Source organism: Anas platyrhynchos, chromosome 1, assembly GCF_047663525.1.
Source record: "Anas platyrhynchos isolate ZD024472 breed Pekin duck chromosome 1, IASCAAS_PekinDuck_T2T, whole genome shotgun sequence".
Taxonomy (NCBI): Eukaryota; Metazoa; Chordata; class Aves; order Anseriformes; family Anatidae; genus Anas; species Anas platyrhynchos.
The window spans coordinates 91,585,437-91,609,378 of NC_092587.1; the positions used below are offsets into that span (position 1 = coordinate 91,585,437).

The 23,942-nt window shown below is 37.2% G+C and overlaps 1 protein-coding gene across 5 annotated transcripts in view; it reads right to left on the bottom strand.

Moving 5' to 3' along the window:
• The window catches only part of CBLB (Cbl proto-oncogene B), a 139,608-nt gene that overhangs the window by 106,806 nt on the left and 8,860 nt on the right, over positions 1-23,942 (bottom strand). For 4 of the 5 annotated variants that reach the window (XM_027449519.3, XM_027449518.3, XM_072024018.1 and 1 more), the window contains one exon: positions 22,760-23,010. The exons of the other annotated variant lie outside the window; for it this stretch is intronic. In XM_027449519.3, coding sequence (XP_027305320.1) covers positions 22,760-23,010 — 251 coding nt within the window. The remainder of the gene's footprint in view (positions 1-22,759; positions 23,011-23,942) is intronic. 5 annotated transcript variants of the gene reach the window in all.

Sequence of the window (23,942 nt, forward strand, 5' to 3'; positions counted from 1 at the left end):
CTTGCTACTTTCCTTGCTGAAGGTTTGCATACTTCCCTTCAGAGTAGAATGGGAGAATCAACTTCTGGGACCAAAGATGGCAACGCAGGACTGGTCAAAATGAGCGTCTTTTGAGTTATTTCAAGTAAGAGTACACATACACTTCAGCCTTGTTTATTAAAGGTTTTTCAAGAAAATATGCATGTCTTACATTGGAATGCATTCTGGGTTTTAAAATGTCACTCCCTCCCTGTATTATAGTAATAGTTTAGCGAAAGTATATTATGATCTTCCAAGCATAACTAAATCCTACAACTTAAAAACCGGTGTTGCTGAGGAGTTTTGGAGTACAGCCACACACTGGCCCACATTTACTTTCAGTGTGGGCTTCAGGGCAACATTATTATGGTCAGAGCTCTACACCTTCAGACATGCCCTTCCCTGAAAGGCCATCGGATTTCTTCAAACTTTCCATAACTCTGCCTTTTCTTACATAATCCAAACTTGATTAAATGTGCTCTCTCTCTTCTGAAACACATCTAGACCATGGGTTGCTTCCACAATTATTCCCTTCTCAAATTATATGTGAGAAAGCCATATATAAAAGTTCTGCACTGTACTTTGAAAAGTACAGGTTGATTTCAGACTAAGCAAGCTCAATAGCCTGTGCCTACTGCACTACTGAAAACTAGGAAATGAAATTACTGTTTTTTTAACTATTGATAATCGTTTTGTGGTAAAGCACACAACCTTGGGCTTCTACCTACAATGGTTTTCTTTGAAGCTCAACTGCATGCACTTCTCTGTATAAAAGATGTATACAAATTAAGCAGAAAAATTAAGTAACCTTGCAGGATGCCAGCAGCCTTCTCCTCTCCAAAACATAATTATGGTAGCATAACAACATATACAGCTTAAAGACTGAAATAAAAGTCATGCTGCCTGAGCCACTTGCCCATCACCAGTGAATATTTTCTCAGAGTATCTTCTCCCACGCTAGTTTCCTCTCTTCCATCACCACTTATCTCTCCTAAGTAACATCAACCGAACTAAATGTTGCTGGGAGATTTTCTCTCCAGCCTTCTGAAGCTGAAGCCTAAATTTCTCTGTTTGGTTAGGTGAGCTTGGACCAGTTGGTGTTTTCAGAACTACTATCACCCAGCTGTTGTCTATTAAACACATGCAGTGGATCATCATCAGTTAGTGAAGGCAACATCAGATCTTCTCCCACCCCCAAACTCCTCACAGGAAAAAAAAAAAAAAAGGGTTGAGGGGAGGAAGGGACAGGAAATCTCTGTTATCAATAGACTACATCCTGCTAACTTCACTCACATGAGTCTACAAGATTACATGCTCAGTAAATGTTAAACTGAAACCAGAGCCTATAAAAATCTTCTATTTGATGACCAGCTGTTGCAACATTAAAATAGATAATATTTGAGGAGAGTTATTTATACACAGCTATGACTGCTCCTCGTAATCATCAAATTAAAGGCAGGAGACAGACCTTTCCTCCAAACTCAGGAGGAAAATAATTAATTTTTATTTACATAAGTCTTAACATTAGCCTGTTCACTGGAAAGGCAAGTCTGACATGATGCAGAATTGAAGAATTGACTCTCTAACACTAACAGCAATTACTTTAAACAAATTACTTTAACACCAACTACAGAAAGAGAATATATTTTCATTAAAAAAGGTAACTAAATTAATAACTACTCAAAAAGGGGTAGACACATATGAAGATTTCCATAATATTCAATTCACAAACTGTGAATCAAAGCTTGAAAATTGATTTTCACATATCCCCAGTTTTGACCAAAGTCCTATCTGTTCTGGAACCGCAGTCCTTCTGGGGACACCTCTCCATTGAAAATGGAGATGTGAGGCACTGCAGTTCCCTATGCTCAGGCAGGCACAGCAACAAAAACTGATTGATGTAGGGAGAACCATTTCTAATCTTAGGACACGATCATTTTTGAGAACAGCACTTCCTTACTCGGTAATGCTGAAGATAAAACTCAATGTGACTTCTGGAAATAAAAAATGGAGCATATAAAAAAAAAGTTAAGCTTGTTAAACTTCATATTAAAGTTTACCTTCACCTTTCACAGCCATTTCAATGCTTGGGTGTAAGAACAGTGGTATGAATATAGGCGTAATCATGAATGAGTCATTGCTGCCTACTGCTCAATTTGGCACGTTTTTCATATGCTGTCACAAAACATTGTTCATATGGGTATCCTACCACTATTACATACAATTAACTCCAAAGTGCTCTACGCTTCCAGTTTATGTAATAGACATGAAACTTACTCGGTCTTCATCCAGTCAAAAAACAAATGATTAAGACTGATTATTAAGTCAACTTTTTCTTGCTCTGTTCAAGAAACAAAATAAAATAAATAAATAATAAAAACCTTTTTGTGGAAATTTACTGATGTCCTATGGTTCTACTGTTATTCACTATATCCAGTATGTGTCTGCAGGATGACCAGGAAACATCTGAAGAGTTTTTAAGCCAGCTTGGTGACCACCCACAGGAAAAACAAACCTGTCCTAGTAACTCTACATCTAACACATCTAATGTGCTAGCTCCTAGGGCAAATTTTCTAGAAGATTTAGAAAATTCGTCCGTTGTCTTGGTCTTACCATAAATCCCTAGATCAGAAACAGGTTCAATAAAGTCATATGTTCTCACATATAAGTCCCTTTCTAAACAAAACATGTAAGCAACAACATCTTTAGCATGATACAGTAATACAGTAACTATAGCTAGAGACTGAAGATCTGGAGACTGTTCCTGGTGCTGCAAGGAACTAAGTATACAATCCTAAAAAAAAAATTATTTTCACACCTCTCTGTATTTCAATTTCCACAATCCCTAGATGAAGAAAAAAGAAAATGTTTTTTAAAATGAAATACTATCTAAAAGCTAGGAATATGATCAAAATTCTGTTTCTATTTATTTCACATACAACACTAACAGGTGGGCACTTGTGCAATATATATCAGCCACTGGGGGTGAGGGAGAGAGAAACTAAATGCTTCAAAATCCTCGTCTACAAGTTGACCCTACTGGATGTTCACATATATCAGCTTTCAGAAATACAATGCAACAATTATTTTAGAATACTATTTAAAAAACAAGTGTGCACGTGCATTTATCTTTCATCAAGACAGGGACATAACAACATATAATTATGATGTGCATAAAGTATTTCTAATTCTATATATAAAGTCATTATTAAAATGATCATGCAAAGTTTAAACAGGTATCTTTAAAAAAAAATCCTAAAAAGCTTTGTCTTGTCAAATTTTTATATTTAGAGCAAGCACATTTCTAACAGTGTGGCAAGAAATATAAACCAACAACTGCAGAATGCAGCTCTCTGCTATGAAAATATTAGCTGGGATCAATTCCCCACAGCCTTCAATTCAGAACTGTTTAGTAGGGGGGAAAAAAAAAAAAAGAAAAAAAAAGCTAAAGCTCAACTTCTTACATCCTCAATATGACTTCTCTGGAAGTATTACAGATAGAGCAGAACATTGCTAATTCAAATACTTTGAGTAACACCACCTTTCAAAGGAGAAAAAGTTTGTGCTACCAAATTCAGAGCTATATACTCTTCAGATATGTTACTGAGGCCTCCTTTCCCTGAAAAGGAGTGCATTTCATCCTGCACATCCTGAAAGCGTGCACTAACAACAAGCACTCTGGCAGGAACACTGGTGAGAGCAGCAGAGGCAGCAGTTTGGACTGGCAGAACCCCACTGTTCAGAAGACTTCTGGACAAACATTGTCCAGCACTCCTCTTAAAATTCGTGGTGTGAGACAGAGGAAATAAAACCAAAGCACTTCAATTATGCTACTTCATTTAAGTTAAAAAGGAACACATGACAAAATTAGATCTTTACTGGTGGCTAAACTAGATTTGAATAGACATTCAGCTGTCTAATAAATCTTACTTAGTTATTCACTGTGAAGAACTCTCAAACCCTATAACTGGCTATGACTTGACAGAGGTGGATAAACTTCGTTCCTTCTCTGATGTACCCACAAATTCCAGATTAAATAGATACCATAAGCCAAATTGAATCAAATTGAATTACACACATTATGTTGAAACACTCCTTGGAAGCAGCTATTGACTGTGGCTCTTGATTTTTCAGTAACAAAACACTGAGGTCACACACAGCAAAGGAAAATTAAGACATGTCAAGTCACACAAACCTCAATTCGTGTGTTCTCATGAATCCTGTTAATAAATACAGCAAACTGTACTAACTGACTGAGCCTCTATCCTTAAAAATAGATTCACAGAATAGGAAATCTTGAAAAGTTATTTTTATACAAACTAAACACATCATCAAGGGCTACTAAATGGTTTACCTTGTAACTAAAAACAGAATAGTGACATTCACTTTGTTTACTGTTTTTACCAAAACAGTCAGAAGCCACAAAGTTTTCAGATGCATGTGTGGGTCAGTCAGACCTTTATGTATTTTCCCCCTCCTTCACTCTACCCCTGCAAGCCTCTATGCTCTGATCTTCTCTGTCTGTAACTAACACTGCTCAAAATTGTTATTCACAAGAGTAAAATAATAAATGTAAAATAACTCTGACTGCACCAAATTCAGCCCACTTAATTAAGGAGGGATGAAGCAAACTGGTCATTTTTTAAGCACTCATCTCAATAACGTTGTTTTGTCCTGTTCTTGGCTTGGACTGGTGCACGCTTCGTTGGGTTAGAAACTGGCTGGATAGCCGGGCCCAAAGAGTTGTGGTAAATGGAGCCAAGTCCAGTTGGAGGCCAGTCACTAGTGGCGTCCCCCAGGGCTCGGTGCTGGGGCCGGTCCTCTTTAACATCTTCATCAATGATCTGGATGATGGCACTGAGTGCACCCTCAGTAAGTTTGCAGATGACACCAAGCTAGGTGCGTGTGTCGATCTGCTCGAGGGTAGGAAGGCTCTGCAGGAGGATCTGGATAGGCTGCACCGATGGGCTGAGGTCAACTGTATGAAATTCAACAAGGCCAAGTGCCGGGCCCTGCACCTGGGGCGCAATAACCCCAAGCAGAACTACAGGCTGGGAGAGGAATGGTTGGAGAGCTGCCAGGCAGAGAAGGACCTGGGAGTGATGGTGGACAGTCGGCTGAATATGAGCCAGCAGTGTGCTCAGGTGGCCAAGAAGGCCAACGGCATCCTGGCTTGTATCAGAAACACTGTGACCAGCAGGGCTAGGGAGGTGATCGTCCCCCTGTACTCGGCTCTGGTGAGGCCGCACCTCGAGTACTGTGTTCAGTTTTGGGCCCCTCGCTACAAGAAGGACATCGAGGTGCTTGAGCGGGTCCAAAGAAGGGCGACGAAGCTGGTAAGGGGCCTGGAGAGCAAGTCCTATGAGGAGCGGCTGAGGGAGCTGGGCTTGTTCAGCCTAGAGAAGAGGAGGCTCAGGGGTGACCTTATTGCTCTGTATAAGTACATTAAAGGAGGCTGTAGAGAGGTGGGGGTTGGCCTGTTCTCCCATGTGCCTGGTGACAGGACGAGGGGGAATGGGCTAAAGTTACGCCAGGGGAGCTTTAGGTTAGATGTTAGGAAGAATTTCTTTACTGAAAGGGTTGTGAGGCACTGGAACGGGCTGCCCAGGGAGGTGGTGGAGTCACCATCCCTGGAAGTCTTTAAAAGACGTTTAGATGTAGAGCTTAGGGATATGGTTTAGTGGGGACTGTTAGTGTTAGGTTAGAGGTTGGACTCGATGATCTTGAGGTCTCTTCCAACCTAGAAATTCTGTGATTCTGTGATTCTGTGATTCTGTCCTGCACTTTACAAGCAGAATCTCAAATGCATTCGCAGCTTTAATATCTTACTAATATTTGGTTAGCATCAGAACAATAAGAAAAGGGTTTTGCTCATTAAATTGGAAAGCACAAATTTAGGCTTCATCACATACTTATTCTCTAGTGATTCATTTGCAGATTTCTCCAAACAAATTATAGTAGACAGGGCACTTCTTGAACATAGAAGCAAATGAAAACTCCCAGAGCAATCAAGTACATAAGTTAAAAAGCTACAGTGTGGTTGTTTAAATCTCTGTGAACATAAAACTCTAACTGCCCTTTGTAACACCACTTTGAAGAGGTAAGTTACTGTTCAAAGAAAGCTGCCACTTGGATATTAATGACATCGAAAAGAATAAACTAAGCTTTCTATGAAGGTTTGATGAACACCTACTGGACTAGCAAAATAGAAATATATTGTAATTATTCAAAGATGAAAGAGTATATATTCAAATGCATGCACTCATATGAACAGTCTTTGACAGGACAGCATTAGTACTACCTATTCCTCTCCATTGTAAACTAAACAGCATATAAAAACTCAACTGCCAGTGTAAAACTGCTCTCTAATACTGCAGTCACATAAAGGTTTTTGCTGACTGTATCATTTTTCTTCCCCAAGTGGCCATGCATTCACCCTGAATGCATGGGGGAATCTAACCTTGTGGAAGAAGAAACCCCGGGGACGTTTTAGCAATACCGTAGTGGGAAGGGAAGGCTAATCATGAAAATGAGGCAGAACTCTTACAATGGGAGCTCCAAAGCATGTAGGACTTGCACAGAAATGAAAAAAAAGGAGTAAAACAGATATGTGTCCAGTCCAAGGCTACTTGAACAACCTTTTGTTATCAGGATGGTCATGTCTTCTACCATCCAGCTAGTCACACTGCAATGGAGTATGCTGTTAATAAATGATTTCAGAAATATTAAATCCAGAAAATGTATGGTCTTTATGAACAATGCCGGAATGATACACAAAACCAGTACGTTATCAAGTGCAGTTTCCTGAGCAGAACCACATTATGTGAAATTTAAACACGTGTCAAGCTCTCAAAATCACTTCAAACACAGATTTTCATATGCATTCATCACTGTTCTGGTATCATTAGACAGTATTTTAAGGAATAAAGGCATAGAAGAAATTTTGATTTTGTTTGAGGTTACTCCAAGTTGCTTCCATTATAGCTGTGGAACATTCAAAGTGCACATGTACCTATTACCATGCGCATCAGACATAGCAACTCAGCCAGACATCAACACAGCCCCACGTTAAAAAGATAAAAGCACTTAGAGATAGGAATATAGTAAAACAATCAAGTTTCACAGATGGAGAAAATTAGGACACAGACTACCTGAGTCTTCCAAAACTGCATGACATTTATGATCGTCATGCTGTAAAGCTATTTACTGCAGAACACACAGTATTTACTGACCACCCATGCATATTTATTACACTCTAATTTAGAGCTTCACACAAGATTTAATGCCTTAGTGATGTGCAGACTACATTACAGCTACATCATTTGGGCTACATCTAATCTGAGGGGCAGTCAGATTGCATACCCAAAACATTGAAGCGTCCTCTGCTGCCTAAACCGAATCCCAGGCCACCACCCAGATCATCTCCCGGCCCCACTACACCCACCTCAATACCCTCACCTAAAAGAAAAAAAAGCACCTCAAGGGATTCAACTACAATTTGCTTCAGGATTTGATGTCTCCAGCTCACAGACAAGGGCTGAGCTTTCGGAACATTCAGGCTCCTTGTTCTCCACAGGCAGAGTTCCGGGTTCCGGAAGGTTCTCTGAAGTCTGAGGAGATTCTTGGTTGGTTGGTTGATGGGGGCATGTAAGGGTGTTCAGAAATGGGAAATTTCACCAGGTTTTGATAAATCTCACGTTGTAGCTGACTCTGTGCAATCAGTATTGATATTTATTAGTAGTTCTTAAGCGAGACAAAAAAAGGAAATATAAAGTCAGCAATATTTACTTTTATTATGCAAATTAATTGATATATTGCATGGTTAGCTCCTCTCAGGAGGTTCAAGCAAGCCATGAATAGGATTCACTTCATATAAAATAATAATTAGAAGGATAATCTACCGCTGTTGAAAACCGGGACCACCTACTGGATGTCATAACACAGCCACTAGAGCCGCACAACAGACCTATTTTTTCAGAAGTGCCCTCCTCATGCACCTTTCATATCAGGAATGTACAGAGGAGCCATTTCCAGGGGTGTCAGCTCTGAATTCAGATTTTAAAACATGGGAGAACCTTGATTTGCTTATCTTCATCCTGCAGCCTTGTCTAGCTGGCCTGCTGCTGCTCAAACACAGAGCTAGATACAAAACCATTTGCTGTTCAGCTGGAAGTTTTTAGGTGGCATTCAGGCAAAGAGGGCTGAAACCCTATCTGTTCAAGAGAAAATGTCTGTTCAGCAACTATAATCACTGAAACGTAATTCCTGTACTTACAGAAAAGAATGTTTTGGTAGTAACATGTAGTTTTTGAAACGTTAGTAGTAAGCTACTGTTCAAGCACATGAACTATGTTAGAAGCCTGGTGATTTCAAAATCCAGTCTGAACTCTGCTCCTACACAGCCACCCACGTACTACAGAATCAGCATGCCCTGCTGCACGTGTTAAAGACAACAGCTTCTGGAAGGACAGGCTACAACTTGGGGGAACATGGTTTAAAGAATACAAGGAAACCTGCCACAGATTTGCCCCATTTTTCAGATTAAAGATTAATTTGACATGTCATGGAGATACAATGACAAACAGAAAGTCAATGAAACTAAAAATTCCTTATACTCAAAAGGTAATCGTAAGGAAAACATCAGGAAACAGTCACAGTGATGAGTCAATTCCAATTACTAACATGAGCTCACCATTAATAAAGAAATATTTGCTTTTCCATTCACATGGCTTATTTCAACAAACTCAGAGTGAGTAAACAACAATAATCTTTTACATTACCTTTTGTTCTTCAGTTGTCTTTGCAAAATACTTGGAAAAGCAGACCATGTGCTAACAGAATCTTTGCATAGTGACGTTGCTAAAACCCAACTCAGTCTATAGGGGACATTTAGAGAATTAGAATGCAGAATGAAAACCAAGCACTTTGACATCTTCTTTTACTAAACGTCTCTTACAACTACTCAAAAATAGGGGCATCTTCCCTAGCTTCAGCTCATGATAATCCACTGATTCAGAGTGTGCAAAATAAGAGGAGTCTATCATAACACCATCCTTCTAGAGATCTTCCAACCAAGCCGTAAATAGATGAATTTAGTTCAGCTTCTGTTCACCTGACAAAAATTCACACTTGAAAACTGTGAGGGCTGAAACTGTGTGTACAGTATCAACACAGAGCGAACTTTCATATGCAGGCTAAAACAAAGCTCTTAAAATAGGGAATTATTCTGGAAATGCTGACACATCTTTAATACTGTGAGTGGGCGCCAATATAATACACACATTGTGTACACATATGTTGCTGTCTTCCTGGGAAGCTTAACTGAAAGCCCACATGGTTGATGTGGGACAGCAGGAATGCCTCTTTGAAAGCACTCATCCTGCTTATTCATAGTATCTCAAATGAATCCCAAGGCATATGGTACAATTATGGCGTTTCACAACACAGTGCTTATGATGGTTAACAATCCTTTTTGAACCAAAACTGCCCTTGATGCTTCAATAAAAAACACCTTGTTGACAGAACTTAGGCACAATCTTCAGCATTTAAAGAAAAACAAATCAAGTACCAGAATTTTCCAGGTCATCAACACAATTTCATAAATTGAGTTGCTTTCAGTCAAAAAAAAATAAATAAAAAAAAAATAAAAGAGACTTATTTTAGTTGCCCCTCCCCCTCCCACCTCCGAAGCACAGACCCACTCTAGAGGGTCAGACTCCCAGAAGAATAATGAAACAATAGATGGACCATCTGCTGCTACATAAAGCAAACTGACAATCCAAGAATAAAGGAGCTGTATGAAAGTCAGCAGTACCTTTCCATGTTCTTTCATGGAAGATTTGCTACTTAGCTAAGTTTAAAAACAAAAACAAACAAAGCACCACACAGAAAGGCTGTAGGGGCTTCCAGACAAAAATGCAAAGGTTAAAGGACAACAACACACGTCTTTTAAGATTTTTTTTTTATTATTATTATTTTTATACTATTGTCAACTCCAAGCCACATAAGGTTCCAGCGATAAATATTCTACCTCATGTTTATCAGGCAAATCACTGGTGTTCCACAAGGGTACAGAGGAATATTACAGGTACCTTAGATAACAACTCCACAGATATCCACAACTTGAACAACACCTTCACAGCTGTCAGATGATTTCCCTTTAAGACTGACTTGCCTCCACCAGTTTATTTATGCAGATCAAGTTTAAGGTAGTTCCAGCTCCCTAATAGGCTTAAAACAAGCGTGAACAAATAATTGCCTAAGGTAAAGACTGTCTTGGCAAGACTTGCTGCGGAGTAGAGGACTACCTGAAAAAGAAATGCAACTAGAGGAATAGCACATTTACACTTTTTTTTTTTTCCTGTCAGCTATTCATAAATTCAGCCTCAAACTTCTGTAACAGATAAAATTCTTCTTTTCCATTAAATTGGAATGATTTAGATGCTAGATAAGTTTCACCAAGTTATAACAGATGCTAGGAGGTGGGTGTTTTCCTTTTGTTGCCTTGTTTACGTTGAGTAAACGTAAGCAAATTTATTTCCCCAGTATTTTAAGCATTCATTTCTTCCCTACCTTTCCAGTAGCTTGGGTGGGTTGGGCTTATAAATTTCGAGAAATTGTTGACATCACAATTCCTTTCAGTCATCTGCTCTAGTAACACAGCGCATTCCCAGAAACCAAAGATTTAATAAAGGACTGTTTTTTATAACAAATATCCATCAGTCTGACCTCTGACTACAGTCCATATAAAAATACTTTAATATTCTAACAACCAATGTTTATGTTGCCCATTACAGTTTAGCATTAGTAATGCAAAATTCATACTGCATAAACCAAACAAGAACCTGAAAAACACTTAACCCTTTCAGAATAACATTTTGTATGGATGTTTCCATCAAGCCATGGAAAAACTGCTGGGTGGTGTCCAAACGAGTCTCTTCCTGGCATCGAGCTTCACTAAGATTATTTCAAAGTGCCTGCCCAAAACTGGGATCCTCACCCTCATGGAACAGCTTGCTCTCTCTTTATTCCCCCACAAAGAAAACCGAATAACGAGACAAAACAAACTACTCATTCTCAGTGACACTTAAGATTATTTAATAAGGCAAAGTTTCTTCTAGACAATCATTGCCAGCCTGTCAGATATGCGTGTCATTAACGAAACCACATATGCAGAGACTGGAGGACAGCTGTGTACCAACTGGGTCACCAGTGACCTATACACTCCTATGCACACCTCCCAGATGAGCATTGTCTTTTTGCATTACTGTGCTCTGTAAGCGATTAGAGCCCCATTCCTCATAGGGCATTAATTATGGGGATTAACAGTAAAAGGAAGCACATGAACAGGATGTTTCTTTCTTTTTTTTTTTTTTTTTGCTTTGAATCTTTGTGTATTTGCTACAGTCATGAATTATGAAGTAAAAAGGATATGCAGAGTTTTGAACAAAACTAATGCAATTCTAGTCTTCTAGTCTGTTATTCCAAACAAATTGATTTTAAAAAAAAAAAAAAAAAAAAAAGGAGTACGGGGGAGAGGATTTCACCCTGCTGACATGACTTCCTCAGCTAGCCAAAAGAATTGGCAATCTATATGCCACATTATTTTCTGTATTTTTCCCAACTGCAGCACAGAACATGTATCATTTAGGTGTAGAAACTGCAAAGCATTGGCCACTGGGAAGGAGCTGTCAGTAAGACACAGCTACGGATTAAAAATTTGCATGAAGTTAGAACAGACACGAGCCTTTATTGGCACTCCTGTTATCCACTATTATGCTGCTCCTACCATAGCCAGAAGGCACAAAACCCTAAACACTACTCTTACACTAGTAAAACCTGCAAGTGCTGCACTCTGAATTAAATGTCAAAATACTTAACCAACAGAAGTGATCTACGATGACTAACGTAAGCAGTAAAAAAGAAATACCTAGAAATTGAACTAGAATAGAACCCTAACTAGAAATAAAACATAGGTGTACAGAGTCTCTGTTCTAATGAAAATATCAGTAGTCTGTTAGTTAAGATCCACTCTGCCATGCCATTATCAGGATGACCAACAACTGAATATATACTTTTCATATTTTCGTGTTTTATAGCTGAAAGTTAAGACAACATTTCATCACAGAAATATTAGTCTTCTCCAATATTTTAAAAACAAATACTTAGAAATATAAGAAGAGATTTAAAAAATAATTTACAGGCTAGAAATCTCCTTTATCACTAGTATACGAGGGGAGCAGATGCTAACAACAGTGACCGTCATCATTCTTTTAATAAGAAACCTAATGGTTGGACCACAAACTCAAGGTTTGTGACAGAAACCTCTACTTCAGAGCTTTAACAATGGACTATATTTGAGCTACATCAAAAATATTTTCAGATTATTTGTTGCTCCGTATCTTCATTAAACATGCATTTAACTCTCCAGAACAATTTACATGCAACTTACACAGCTCTACTCTGATTGCACTGATAGAAGACCTAGATGTATTTGCTGAACTTAGAAATTTAAGTTTACAGAAATTGTTCGTTTTTCTTTCGTCAATACCAAAAGAGCACAGTTTGATATTAAATTCTAAATAAAATAATTTTACCAATATAATAATTTAATCTTGAAGAGTTACAGAATGACTAGTTCTCTGTAGCCCCATAAACTGTTTAAAACATTATTGACATGCAAAAATCTGAAGGTGTTTCTCTTCATCTTCACACACACTCCCTCTAGATAATAGTTAAGAGTCTGCTCTTGGGCATACAGCTGTAAGCCTTCAGCAATTAATGACTGCTTTAAAAAAAACTTTAAATATTCTTCTTACGAATGTTCCTAGGTAAGGGACATTTTATTACTGACCCTGCCTTTCGTACTTCCCATGACAGCCATTCATGACTCAGAATCAACTCTGAGATGAGTTCACAGAATATTCTCTTGGCTAAGGACCATTTTCCATTGGAACAGTTTGAAAACAGATGCTAATGTTTGTTTGCCTTGTGTTAATACCCTTTTGCTTATAACAACAGAGGCACATTTTTTATCATGCAGTCATTCTTAAACAATAAGTAATTGCCCAAAATGTCACATTTTAAGAGTGATAACTAACAAATGAAAAATAAAAAGGTAAGAATATTACTGATATACAGATAAAAAACAAACAAACAAACAAAAAAACTTGATATGGACAGAAAAAGGTAGCAAAAGCCTTTAAAATATCCTGGCATAAACACAGACACAAAAATAAATTAAGCTTATTAATACAATTCTTGATTCTCAGTGTAGGCAAAACTAGAATATTTATAGGCTAACCTGCTGTGCAAGCTAGGAAGCGATCACAGATTTTCTAGTAGGCATGTAGGTTTGAGTTCTTTCAACAAGTACAAGTTAGCCAATGGATAATAGGAAGAGTGAACACTGGGCCCCAGATATAACTAATGGGGCTCATTAAAAGATACTTATTCACATGTAAGCAAGCCCATGAATCCTTTTCTTTCTGCCACCAGTGCCCAGGGCCTAATCCAATCCCGCAACATGCCAAATACTTTCCAAGAGCATCTAGATATTCTCTACTCTCAGTCATATCAGTGTAAACACCTACTGAGTGATATTTGGGACTTCAAGGGATGGAGAGCAACTAATGAGGAGGTGATAAGATTTCCATAGCTTATTATTCAGTATTCCTTTCTATCAGGAGGCATAATTATGTTCTGCAAGATAGATGCAAGACTAGGGCTAACACATAAAACGAGCTATGGCTGTGAACTTTTTTTTTTTTTTATACACACATGTTTAGTATCACAGACAAAACAAATTAAGGTTTTAACTATTTACTGACAGCCTCATGTAAGATCTGTAGAATAGAGAAGGCAATCTTCACAAGCATTTTTGCTATGGAAAATAGGAATATTTTTTCCTATTTATTGCTGCTTAAAATATCAAAGTCATATAAATTTCATTATTTTATGTGAAACGGAGACAATGTTTTGTGAGCTCTCCCACAATGCTATCAATAAAGAGAAAAATAATTTAATGTGGTTACTTTTCCAAGTATTTTTCTCTCGTTCAGAGAGCTTGCCCAGGATCAGCCAGTAATAGTAAAACACTAACTCATCAAGTAGACTGTGCAGGTTGACAATGTAGTCTCCAATATATACAAATGTATCAGATATTAGACTGAAATTACATTAGTGCTGTCTGACCACGGCAGATTAAAAAAAAATAAGATTTTTTTTAAGAGACCTCCCCTTATAGAGAGACCATGATAATCTTATCCACACCAAAATTAAATTTAGTTAAATCAGCATATCGTCACTGACAGCAATATTTCATTATATATTTCAAAAATATTTGTTTCCAATATACCTGCTACATTTGAGTTTCCCTTTTAGTGCGTTATGTTACATCACTATAGGAAAAAACGCAATTAAAGGTACCTTTGCATCAGACATACCAGAAAAAACAGTGAAGTTATAATCATTATGACCAAGTACAACTAAAATGAGCAAATAATTATTTATTTGTTCACCACTTTTTTGGACCTGTAAAGATACTTAAGTATAAAGTCACTTTCTTCTGTGCACTTCACTTAACACAAAGTAAAGAATTGGATAATTATTATGGTTACGATCTTACATTTACAGCATAGCTCTGACATAGGAAATCTAACCAAACTATGGTGAAAACAATGTTTTATCACATGCTAGAGACAAAAATAAAACTATATCCATAATATATCCTTTAGCTCTGCCTTGGTTGCACGCAAAACCAAAAATTTCAAAACATATTATTCCACATACATTGCAAACATGATACTGAAGACAGTTACCTGGCTGCTTCCTTGGGAAGTTCTGTTTCTCACATAAGATCACTTACTAATTTATTTTCCATCTGTGTTATGTATTTATCATAGAATCATGGAATGGTTTGGGTTGGCAGAGACCTTAAAGATCACCTAATTCTACCCCCCTGCTATGGGCAGGGACTCCTCCCAGCAGACCAGGTTGCCCAAAGCCCCATCCCGCCTGGCCTTGAGCACCTCCAGTGACAGGGCATCCACAGCTTCTCTGGGCAGCCTGGGCCAAGGCCTCACCACCCTCACAGTAAAAAATTCCTTCCTTTTATCTAATCTAGATCTACCCCCATCTTTCCAGGGAATTGTGCTTCTTTTCAGACACAATTTACTGCTGATCTTTTCTGTGTGTTATTTCACCCAGTTTTATTACTACTATTATTACTATTTAACTGTTGCATTTATTGCACCATCTTTTTTTTTAAAAAAAAAAAAAAAAAAAAACACATTTTCTTTCAAATCTGGCAAACTATATTCCTGGGCTGGTTCACAGAGAACAGGCTTTTTTATTGTTCAGATGTGTTTGATATTTAAAAAAATAAAATAAAATAAAAAAATCATGCCAACATATTAATCTTACCAGTAGCACAAATGTTTTGTGCAGATGACAGTAAACCTAGTTCTTGAATTAAAAACCCTTCCAGTACCAATAAATAACATTAAAAATTCTCACTTTAGTGCATACACAGTAATATTATAGAATCTGCAAAGATAAAGTTAAAAGGAACATGCAGCTACTGACAAAAAGCCAACATACAGAATATACTCTGAATGCTACTTACTAACCAATTACACTAACTCTTTTGTGCCATTCTTAAGATGACTGAAGTAAATTCCCTCAATTAATATTGAAGCAAAGAATAGAAGAGGAAGGAGAGGAACTTATGTCTAATGACTACAAAACACTTTAAAAACGTGACAGAAATTAACAAAGTACTCTTCTCTACACTTCCTTGCATGTTACATTTTAACAAATGGAAATGGGTCTTTCCATACAACATCACCTCCATCAATAGCTCATTCTCTCTTTTGTTCTGAATTGAGTCAAACTTCACTGGTGATAACAAAACATGTAATTTCACTCCTTTTCAGATGAGGGATATTCCCTACTCTGTACAGCTTAATGAATCTTTCTCTACTGTAGGTTTAGATGCATAGAAAGCATGTGTTCAAGCCTGACTTTTGATCAAGCATTCTTTGGATAGCAGGACTATCACTACAGCGTGTCTGTTTTTATAAACAGGCTTTCTTATATGTTCATCAAAGACAGTCAGCAAGTGTACCACTTGAAAAGGAAGTTGGGAATAATGACTTTCATTTCTTTACAGAATAGAAGCAGATTTTATTCTTTCATGTTTCTAATTTTCAATGAAAAACAAGGTAAAAGAACAAATGGTGAAAGAAAGCATTTATTTTTGTAACCTGAAATTACAGCTAGATATGCTTACATATCTGGACACATTTCAAAAAAAAAATAAAATAAAATAATAGAGAGAGAGAGAGAGAGAGAGAGAGAGAGAAAAGAGAGAAAGGAAGAAAAAAGCCACGTTCTTCTAGAAGCTTTCTGTTTCTTCCTCCATGATATGCCTAGCTGCCATCATGAAGGCCAGCACTGGAGACATTCTAAAATCAAATCACTGAATATGAAATCCTTCTGATGTAGGAAAGCAAAGACTAAGTTCTCCCAAAATCAACACATTCAAAAGTGACCCCTTCAGGCCCATTATGGGAGCCTTCCTTTATACAAGGTAAATTCAGGAGTCAGTACTGTTTGTACCTGAAGAAGATCCTCACGTTGCTTGGTATCAGCTGGGCTTTATCATACCTGAGAGCACAGCATGGTTTATAGTTGGCAACCATGGCCTGCCTTCACAAGCACAGCTATACCATGCCGAGACCAGGCAGCAAAGTCCCCTGAAGGGCTGTTACAAAGGGGGAACAGGCAATAGTATCCTCACTTACAAATCAGACTGAATATTCACAGACCTCCCTGACCAAGACTACATTTTCAGAAAACCACCCATTCTTCCCAGCTAATGTTCTCATCCTATGTTGCCTGATAGAGCTGAAGTGTAACAATGTAGAGAACCATGTCAGTAGAGATACTGCATCAGACCTCTTGTGTAGTCCCAGCTGCAGAACTGTCATTAATTTTCTCACAAAGGAAATTAATATATTAACACATGGAAAGATCTGAGGATCATTTCCCCATGAGTTTGTGCTATTTGAAAGCTTTCACCTCTGCACAGTTGGTGTAAATGCATCTTAATTTGGCAGTATTATCTTATACATTTTTCACAAGTATAAATTATTATACAGAGTAGAACAAGGAGTTTGAACTATATATTCCCTCACAACCAGCTGAATTCTGCTCAGACACCATATTACTCATAAAAAAAAGTCCAAGGAGACCTTGCACTAAAATAGAAAAATCTATCTGCTTTTATGAGAGAGTAAGGTAAAACAAAAGTTAAGTATATGTATTACCCCTCTTCCACTAACAAAATGTGAATCAAGGATCTAAATCAACTTTAAGAATTCAGAAACCATTATTTCCTCATTTAGGATCTTCCATGTTTTTAAAATTGTTGCCTTCCTGTGGAATTTGAATAAATAGTTGCCTTTGGGTTATTTTGATACTAATTATTCTTTTGTTCTTCTGTGGCAATACCCTCCCCCTGAAGTAGAAGATGACCAAAAACACTTACAAATTGAAATACTGCCTTACAACAACTGGAGTCACCCAGCCTATTTGCTTTTATGTCGAGAACAAGCTGTCATAACACTGCCCTACCATTTGTAACCTCCACGTGTTCTCACCTGCCCTTTGCAACAAGAGTCTCTTTGTCTGCCAGTTTGTGTAAGTCACATTCCTTGTTTAATTTAGACTAAAACCAAAAATAGCAAATGGCTTGTGCTTCACTAAATTTGCACTGAAGCTCTATTACTCATGCAGTTCAGGTATGCCAAAGGGTTTCTTAAATCTGTTTTGGTTTTATCTGGTTTTACATCACATTAGGTAAGGAGGGAAGGGGAAAAAAAGAATTTACTGTAACATAAAAGCTTTCAAATAAAACAATCATTGCATTTCCTTGCCCCGTTCAACCTAACCCAATCACACATGCCCTCTTTTTTCCTTGTCAGAAGAAGCCTCTTTATTCCAATACATCAATAGGCAAGTTCCATTGCCAATCCAACTTCATGATAGTTATCATGCAACAGCTACCAAGTTATCTATGTGAGGCTGACAAATGGTCAAACCCGGCTCTTTGAAAAGAACCATTAACAATATTTTCTGAATCTGCACTTCTATTTGTCAAATAATAAAGCCAAAAACATCTTAGCTTGTCCAAAGAAGTTGTCCTGAATTAAAAACACATCCTTCCTGGTCCCTTTCTGAATCAACAAAGCCTCCTCTGTCTGGAGATACAAACAAGTTATGAGGCTACCTAAGTGACGAACTTCCTAACTTCCTGTAAGTAAAACAGCGACCTTGTGGTACAAGAGGAGGCAATTCAGAAAAGAGTAAGCTACCTCTCGTTTACCATGGGACAAAAGCACATTAGTGGCTGTTATTGCATTACAGCCGGCACAACCAAAGGCCACACTGATGCTTACCTTTGTAACTTGTTATCAAACCTTACTTTCAGAATAAGGGGGAAAAAGACTCGAAGTTTCAGCAGTAGAAAGGTCTTTCCTGACAGTGCTGTGTACTTTGATATGCCTGTTCAGGAAGCTTGATTCAAGAACCTTAACTGATCTCAGCTGTCAATGCAGACTGAAGGAAGAGAAATGGAGTGCTTCCTAAACACGCTACCAATTCACAGCTTCACAAGGCAAGGGGCAACATGAACAGCAAAAAAAGGAGAATCTGATCTATTACATAAACTACAGGTATAGGACCTCCCAAGAAGACAGAGCAAATATAAGAACTCTGTGCTACAAAATACTTAAGCAAGACATAAAATCCTGAAGTATGCAATTTTAGTCAGGATACCAAACAGGTAAATGAGCAAGGGAATTTAGACTTGTACAAAAACAGGAGCAGTTTTGCAATCACCTTGTAGGACTTCCCTGAGTCTTCCCTACGTGCAACTCCTCCTTCTATTTCATCCCCAAAATAACCTCAGCTCTTCTAATCTTTACATCTTTATCTGTCCTGCCCACAACCTGAGAAATATTCATCTTTCATATTATTGTCCTCTTCCACATCTGCAATGCCACTTAACACCAAGTAGCCAACAAATTCTGTTTGAACCAAGCAGCATTTAATAGATTCATAAAAAGAAGCACACACATTGGCTTTATACTTTTTCTCTTGTCCTCACTTGAAGAACACTTAGCAGAAGGCAGGCAACATTAAAATAGAAAATGAACAAGTTCCATCTCAAGATGCATCTATACAAAGACACAATTTACAGGTAAGAATAGGAAAGCTCACAATGGTCTCCCTTTCTGAGGAAGGTTTTTGTTAGCTCTGAAGAGCCAAGTTTAGCAACTTGAATGAATCCAAATGTAATCTCCCCATTGCCACTTTATTCCTCCTCTATTATTATTGTAACTTATGTGCCTGATTTCAACACCTGGCTAACATTTGCCTGAAAAAAATGCCAGCCTACAAAGTTTTTTTTTTTTTATATTTTTTTCCTGGATGTATAATTCTGCAATGCAGGAGACGAATGGAAGTCTGGACTTCACAGAAATAATGTCTTCCAGCTTTAGGCTGCTTCGTAACAAACAAAGGGAAAAAAAAAAAACAGACCCTCAAAGAAACAGAAAAGCCTTTTAAGAAAAATAGGTGTACCTGATTCAATAATCTTAATTATTAAAGAGTTAATAATCTTAAGAAATAAAATCTGACAAAAATCTTCAAACTACTTCACACATTGTATTCAACAAACTGTGTAAACTACAAGATGTAGTCTGCGTAGAAGTTTTTCAATCTCTTACCTCATTAAGCAAGAGGATGTAATTTTAAATGAGACATCAAATCCAGAAGATAGATGCAATTTGTATACATTTAAAATTAAAAAAAAAAAAAAAAAAAAAGTAAACCATACTACCTCTGCTTAGCAAGATTCATCCTACAGAGTACAGAAAGATAGCACCAACCACTCAAATGGCTATCGTATGTATTTGACACGGAACGCAGAATAGAGAGGCAACAACTCAGTGTAAACTTTTGTTTTAGCCATTTGTATGTAAACTGGCTGCACACTACATTTTTTTTTTTAATCCACAGCACCTTTTAGAACTAAATATTATGATAAATTTTTTCACAAAAGACTAACTTCTGTCATGAGGGATAAGGCAAATAAAATAACATGTACATTGGTGCTGGTTCCTAAATGTACCATCACCACAAAAGTTAAAAAATTATTCAATAACCTTGTAGATTAAAAGTATATCAATCAAGAATATTGAGACAATGCTTCCAAATGCAGCCATTTTTTAAATTTATTTTTTTTTCTCCACGATGACCTTTTTATCCAGCAACCACAGAGACACTAACAGAAAACAAAACAGGAAAGTGAGACTGAAAACCACAAAAACTGGTCAGGTGTCAATATATGAGAGGCTTTTGGTTTGGCTTTTTTTTTTTTTTTTTTTTTAAATTGACTATACTTCAATTTGACTGCCTTTTAAAAATATCTTGAAAAACACTTACTTAAATCCTTACCCTTACATTTGCATTATAAAGTAAACAGATAACAAACGTAGGTCAATGAAAACATATTTCAAAGCAAAGAAGCTAAAAAAAAAAAGCATCTTTCACTAACTTACAAGATTTAAAATGATCAAGTATGTCAAAGTACAGTAGAGGAAGCAGATAACCCAGTCACAAGGCTCAGCAAATGAATATACCTTGACTCAACTTAAAACTAGGACACACATACAGAAAAAACATCACCAGTAGATGAAAAAGGGACATTTTTCAGATCACTTGAACTTACAAGGGCATGAGGCATGAACTGCTAGAAAAACACTTCTGTTATTTTTTTTTGTTTGTTTGTTTAAACATTCCAGCCTTAGTTTCTGCTGTTATGTCAGAATCCGGCTTGCAGAGGAAATGCATCTAACTGGTTTAGCAAGGAAGACACATTTCTATTATATTCCCTTCCTCAAGCTTCAAACTCTATCAGTCAGACAAAACAATGTATCACTTTCTGAAATACAAATTCGGACAGCCTGAAGGTTATTGTGAATCATTGCACTGATACTATGTTTTTAAATCCCTCCTCTCCAAACACCTTCCAAGAATGGACCCAATAAATAACAGTAACTAACTGCACCTTCTTCAAAAACTGCTTCACAAAAGACATCCTTAAATCACCACTGTTAGCCTTATGAAGAAACTGAAGTGGGAAATTGGAAAAAAGAAAACAACTCTAGCTACTAGATACAGTTACTGAGACACTGTTTTGAATGACTGTACAGTGCCTATGGCAGACTGTTTTTGCAAGTGACACTGAAACTGGTTTTAATTTATTGCTAACTGTAAGCAAAACCACAAGTAAATCTGGGTTTCATGCACCATAGGGAAGTCAAAATAAAACCTGTTTACATAATGCAGTCATTTATGTCAAATTTCCCTTACCATAAAAAGTTCTTATTTCCTTCGAAACACAATGACTTTTGTACATACAACAAATAGGTTATTAAAGGAAGACCCCATAGGCTCAGCACTGAACAATTCTTCCAGGAATTCTGGTAACAACGCATCTACAATGAAAGCATTTTTTTTCTTGCTTATGAATTCAAACACACAAAAAACCCATCCATCAAGACCTATTCTCATCACTCATATAGTTCAAACTGCACATTCTGTTCCTCTTAGGTAAATTGCTCTTCACAACTGAACAGGCTTTAAATACTTTTTAAAATAATTCCTTACACGTTAAGCAAGATTCATACAGGAAGAATACCACAGTATACTGAATAGCTATAATCATACCTAAAGGTCTGGAAAGAACTTTTGTGTAAATCAAACAAAACTGCAGTGACATTTACAACAATATAGACATTCCAATGCTTCTACCACCGCTTTCACCCGCTATAAAACTATACTGCAACCCTGCCTGTAAGCTCAGGTGCAGAGAGATACAATTATCCATTCCTTTTCTCTCCATTTTCCCTTCCATGACTTCCGTATCTCCTTTGAAAAGGGGAAACTGCAGTGTCACGTTTTTCATCTGACTAACTAACTGCCACATGACTGCTGTACCCCTTCCCAAAAAAAAAAAGCAGATTTTGCACAAAAATTCTTAAAATCTTTTCAAAGTATTATGTAGTAACACCAAATCTTGAAAGCCTCTTTACTCACCACCAAAACAGTACACAAAGTAGACATTAATCCTGGTTATTAAAATTGAATCACTGCAAATCAGGAATCCATTATGTTTCTGAAAAGACTTCTCAGCACCAAACTAACATTATCATCACCTCATGCTAACATCATACAATATCTTAAAAACATGACTATCATTTTGTTCCATTTCTCTGCTCTGGAAAACTCTATGTCAATATCCCTCATGGCTCCCACAGTTTTAAGAAGTGGGCTACAGGGAGGTCAAGCTCAGACCAGATAACAGTCACTCGCACTCTGCCAGAGGAAAAACTACATATTGTAAGGCCCTGCAAACAAGTAATTACAATGAAATTAATGTTTTATGAAGGAAATGCTCTTGGTTTTAAAGGTCGCAAAGTGACAGATAAGAACACACAGTGGAACAAATCCAACAAATTACTGTTTGACCTGCAGGGTCAATAAACCCCAACAATAAATATTTCTGTTCTTTAAATAATTAAAAATGTCAAAACACAATGGCTGCAGACAAACATTGTTAAAAATATACACAGGCCAGACAATCTACCTTATATTTAAATAGTTTGCTTACCTGTCCTGTGACTGTTCCTCATACATTCTTTCCTTTCCTTCTTTGAAGAGTCTTATAGCCCGTTTCGATTTTTTCATGAGACTGTCAATGTAGATTTTAAAATATTCATTCTCACTGAGTTGTGCAAGTTTTTGGTTGTCATCGTATTTGCTCAGTATAAGTCGCAAATGTTGATAAGTATCTGGTAAAATGTCAAGTATGTAAGGTGGGCTGTTTTTGAGTTGAAGCTTTGGGTTTTGGCACAGTCTTACCTACAAGCAAAAACAAGTGAATTTTAAAAGACAAGTAGTATTTCGGGGGGAAAAACTGATCTGACATCTTAAAATTCTGTAAGCATATTTCTCCAACCTCCAGGCACAAAGAATTAAATCCTATCTCAATTGTATTCCACAATATCCCAACGTAGTCTCTAATGTCTAAGGATGTCAAATTTGACTTAATCCTGCCACATCTATAAAAAAACAAACACGCTTACTTATATAGGTTGGGCGTTTCCTTTTAAAGTAAGAACATCTTTACCTGTCCACTATGTGCTAAGGAGTATATTATCAAAACACAGTATGCAAGTGATGCCAAGAGCGGTAGTTTTGTACAGGTCTGTTTGCTGCAGATGAATTTCCCCATGGATTTTTGGTGTTGACTAAGAACTGACCTTATAATTTAGATTTGCATCAAAAGAGATTCTCTCTCTTCTTTCTCCAATAACGTAACTTTTTAAAACCCATACGAATGTAAAGTTTGAGAGTGCTAGATCTACAAATAGGGTCTGAATGGGGCCAGAGGTTCCAAAGCTGTTCACAGAGAAATTAAGCCACTCGCAGATATTGTAAACTATGAAACAAAATATTATGAACTCAATCTTTTCCACTTTATGGTTGTACTAGAAGATAACATCTTCATGACCTTGAAGTCAGCATCTTCCTAAATGGCGCAAAATTTAATTGAATAATATATATTGCTTAGAAGAGTAAGCTTCAGATGAATTGAACACCTTTATTTGAAGCTAGTCTTCACTGGAAATGTTTCTGGGAAAAGAAGGCACTGGTTTTGTTTCCTGAACATAAGCATATTTAAAGTCATTATCTCCTGGCTACCTACCTTCTCTGGTAGTTTGTTCTCTAACATTCTGTAGTAGAAAGTAAAGGAATCAAAACTAACAGATCTTGAGTGCTATTGTGTTGAG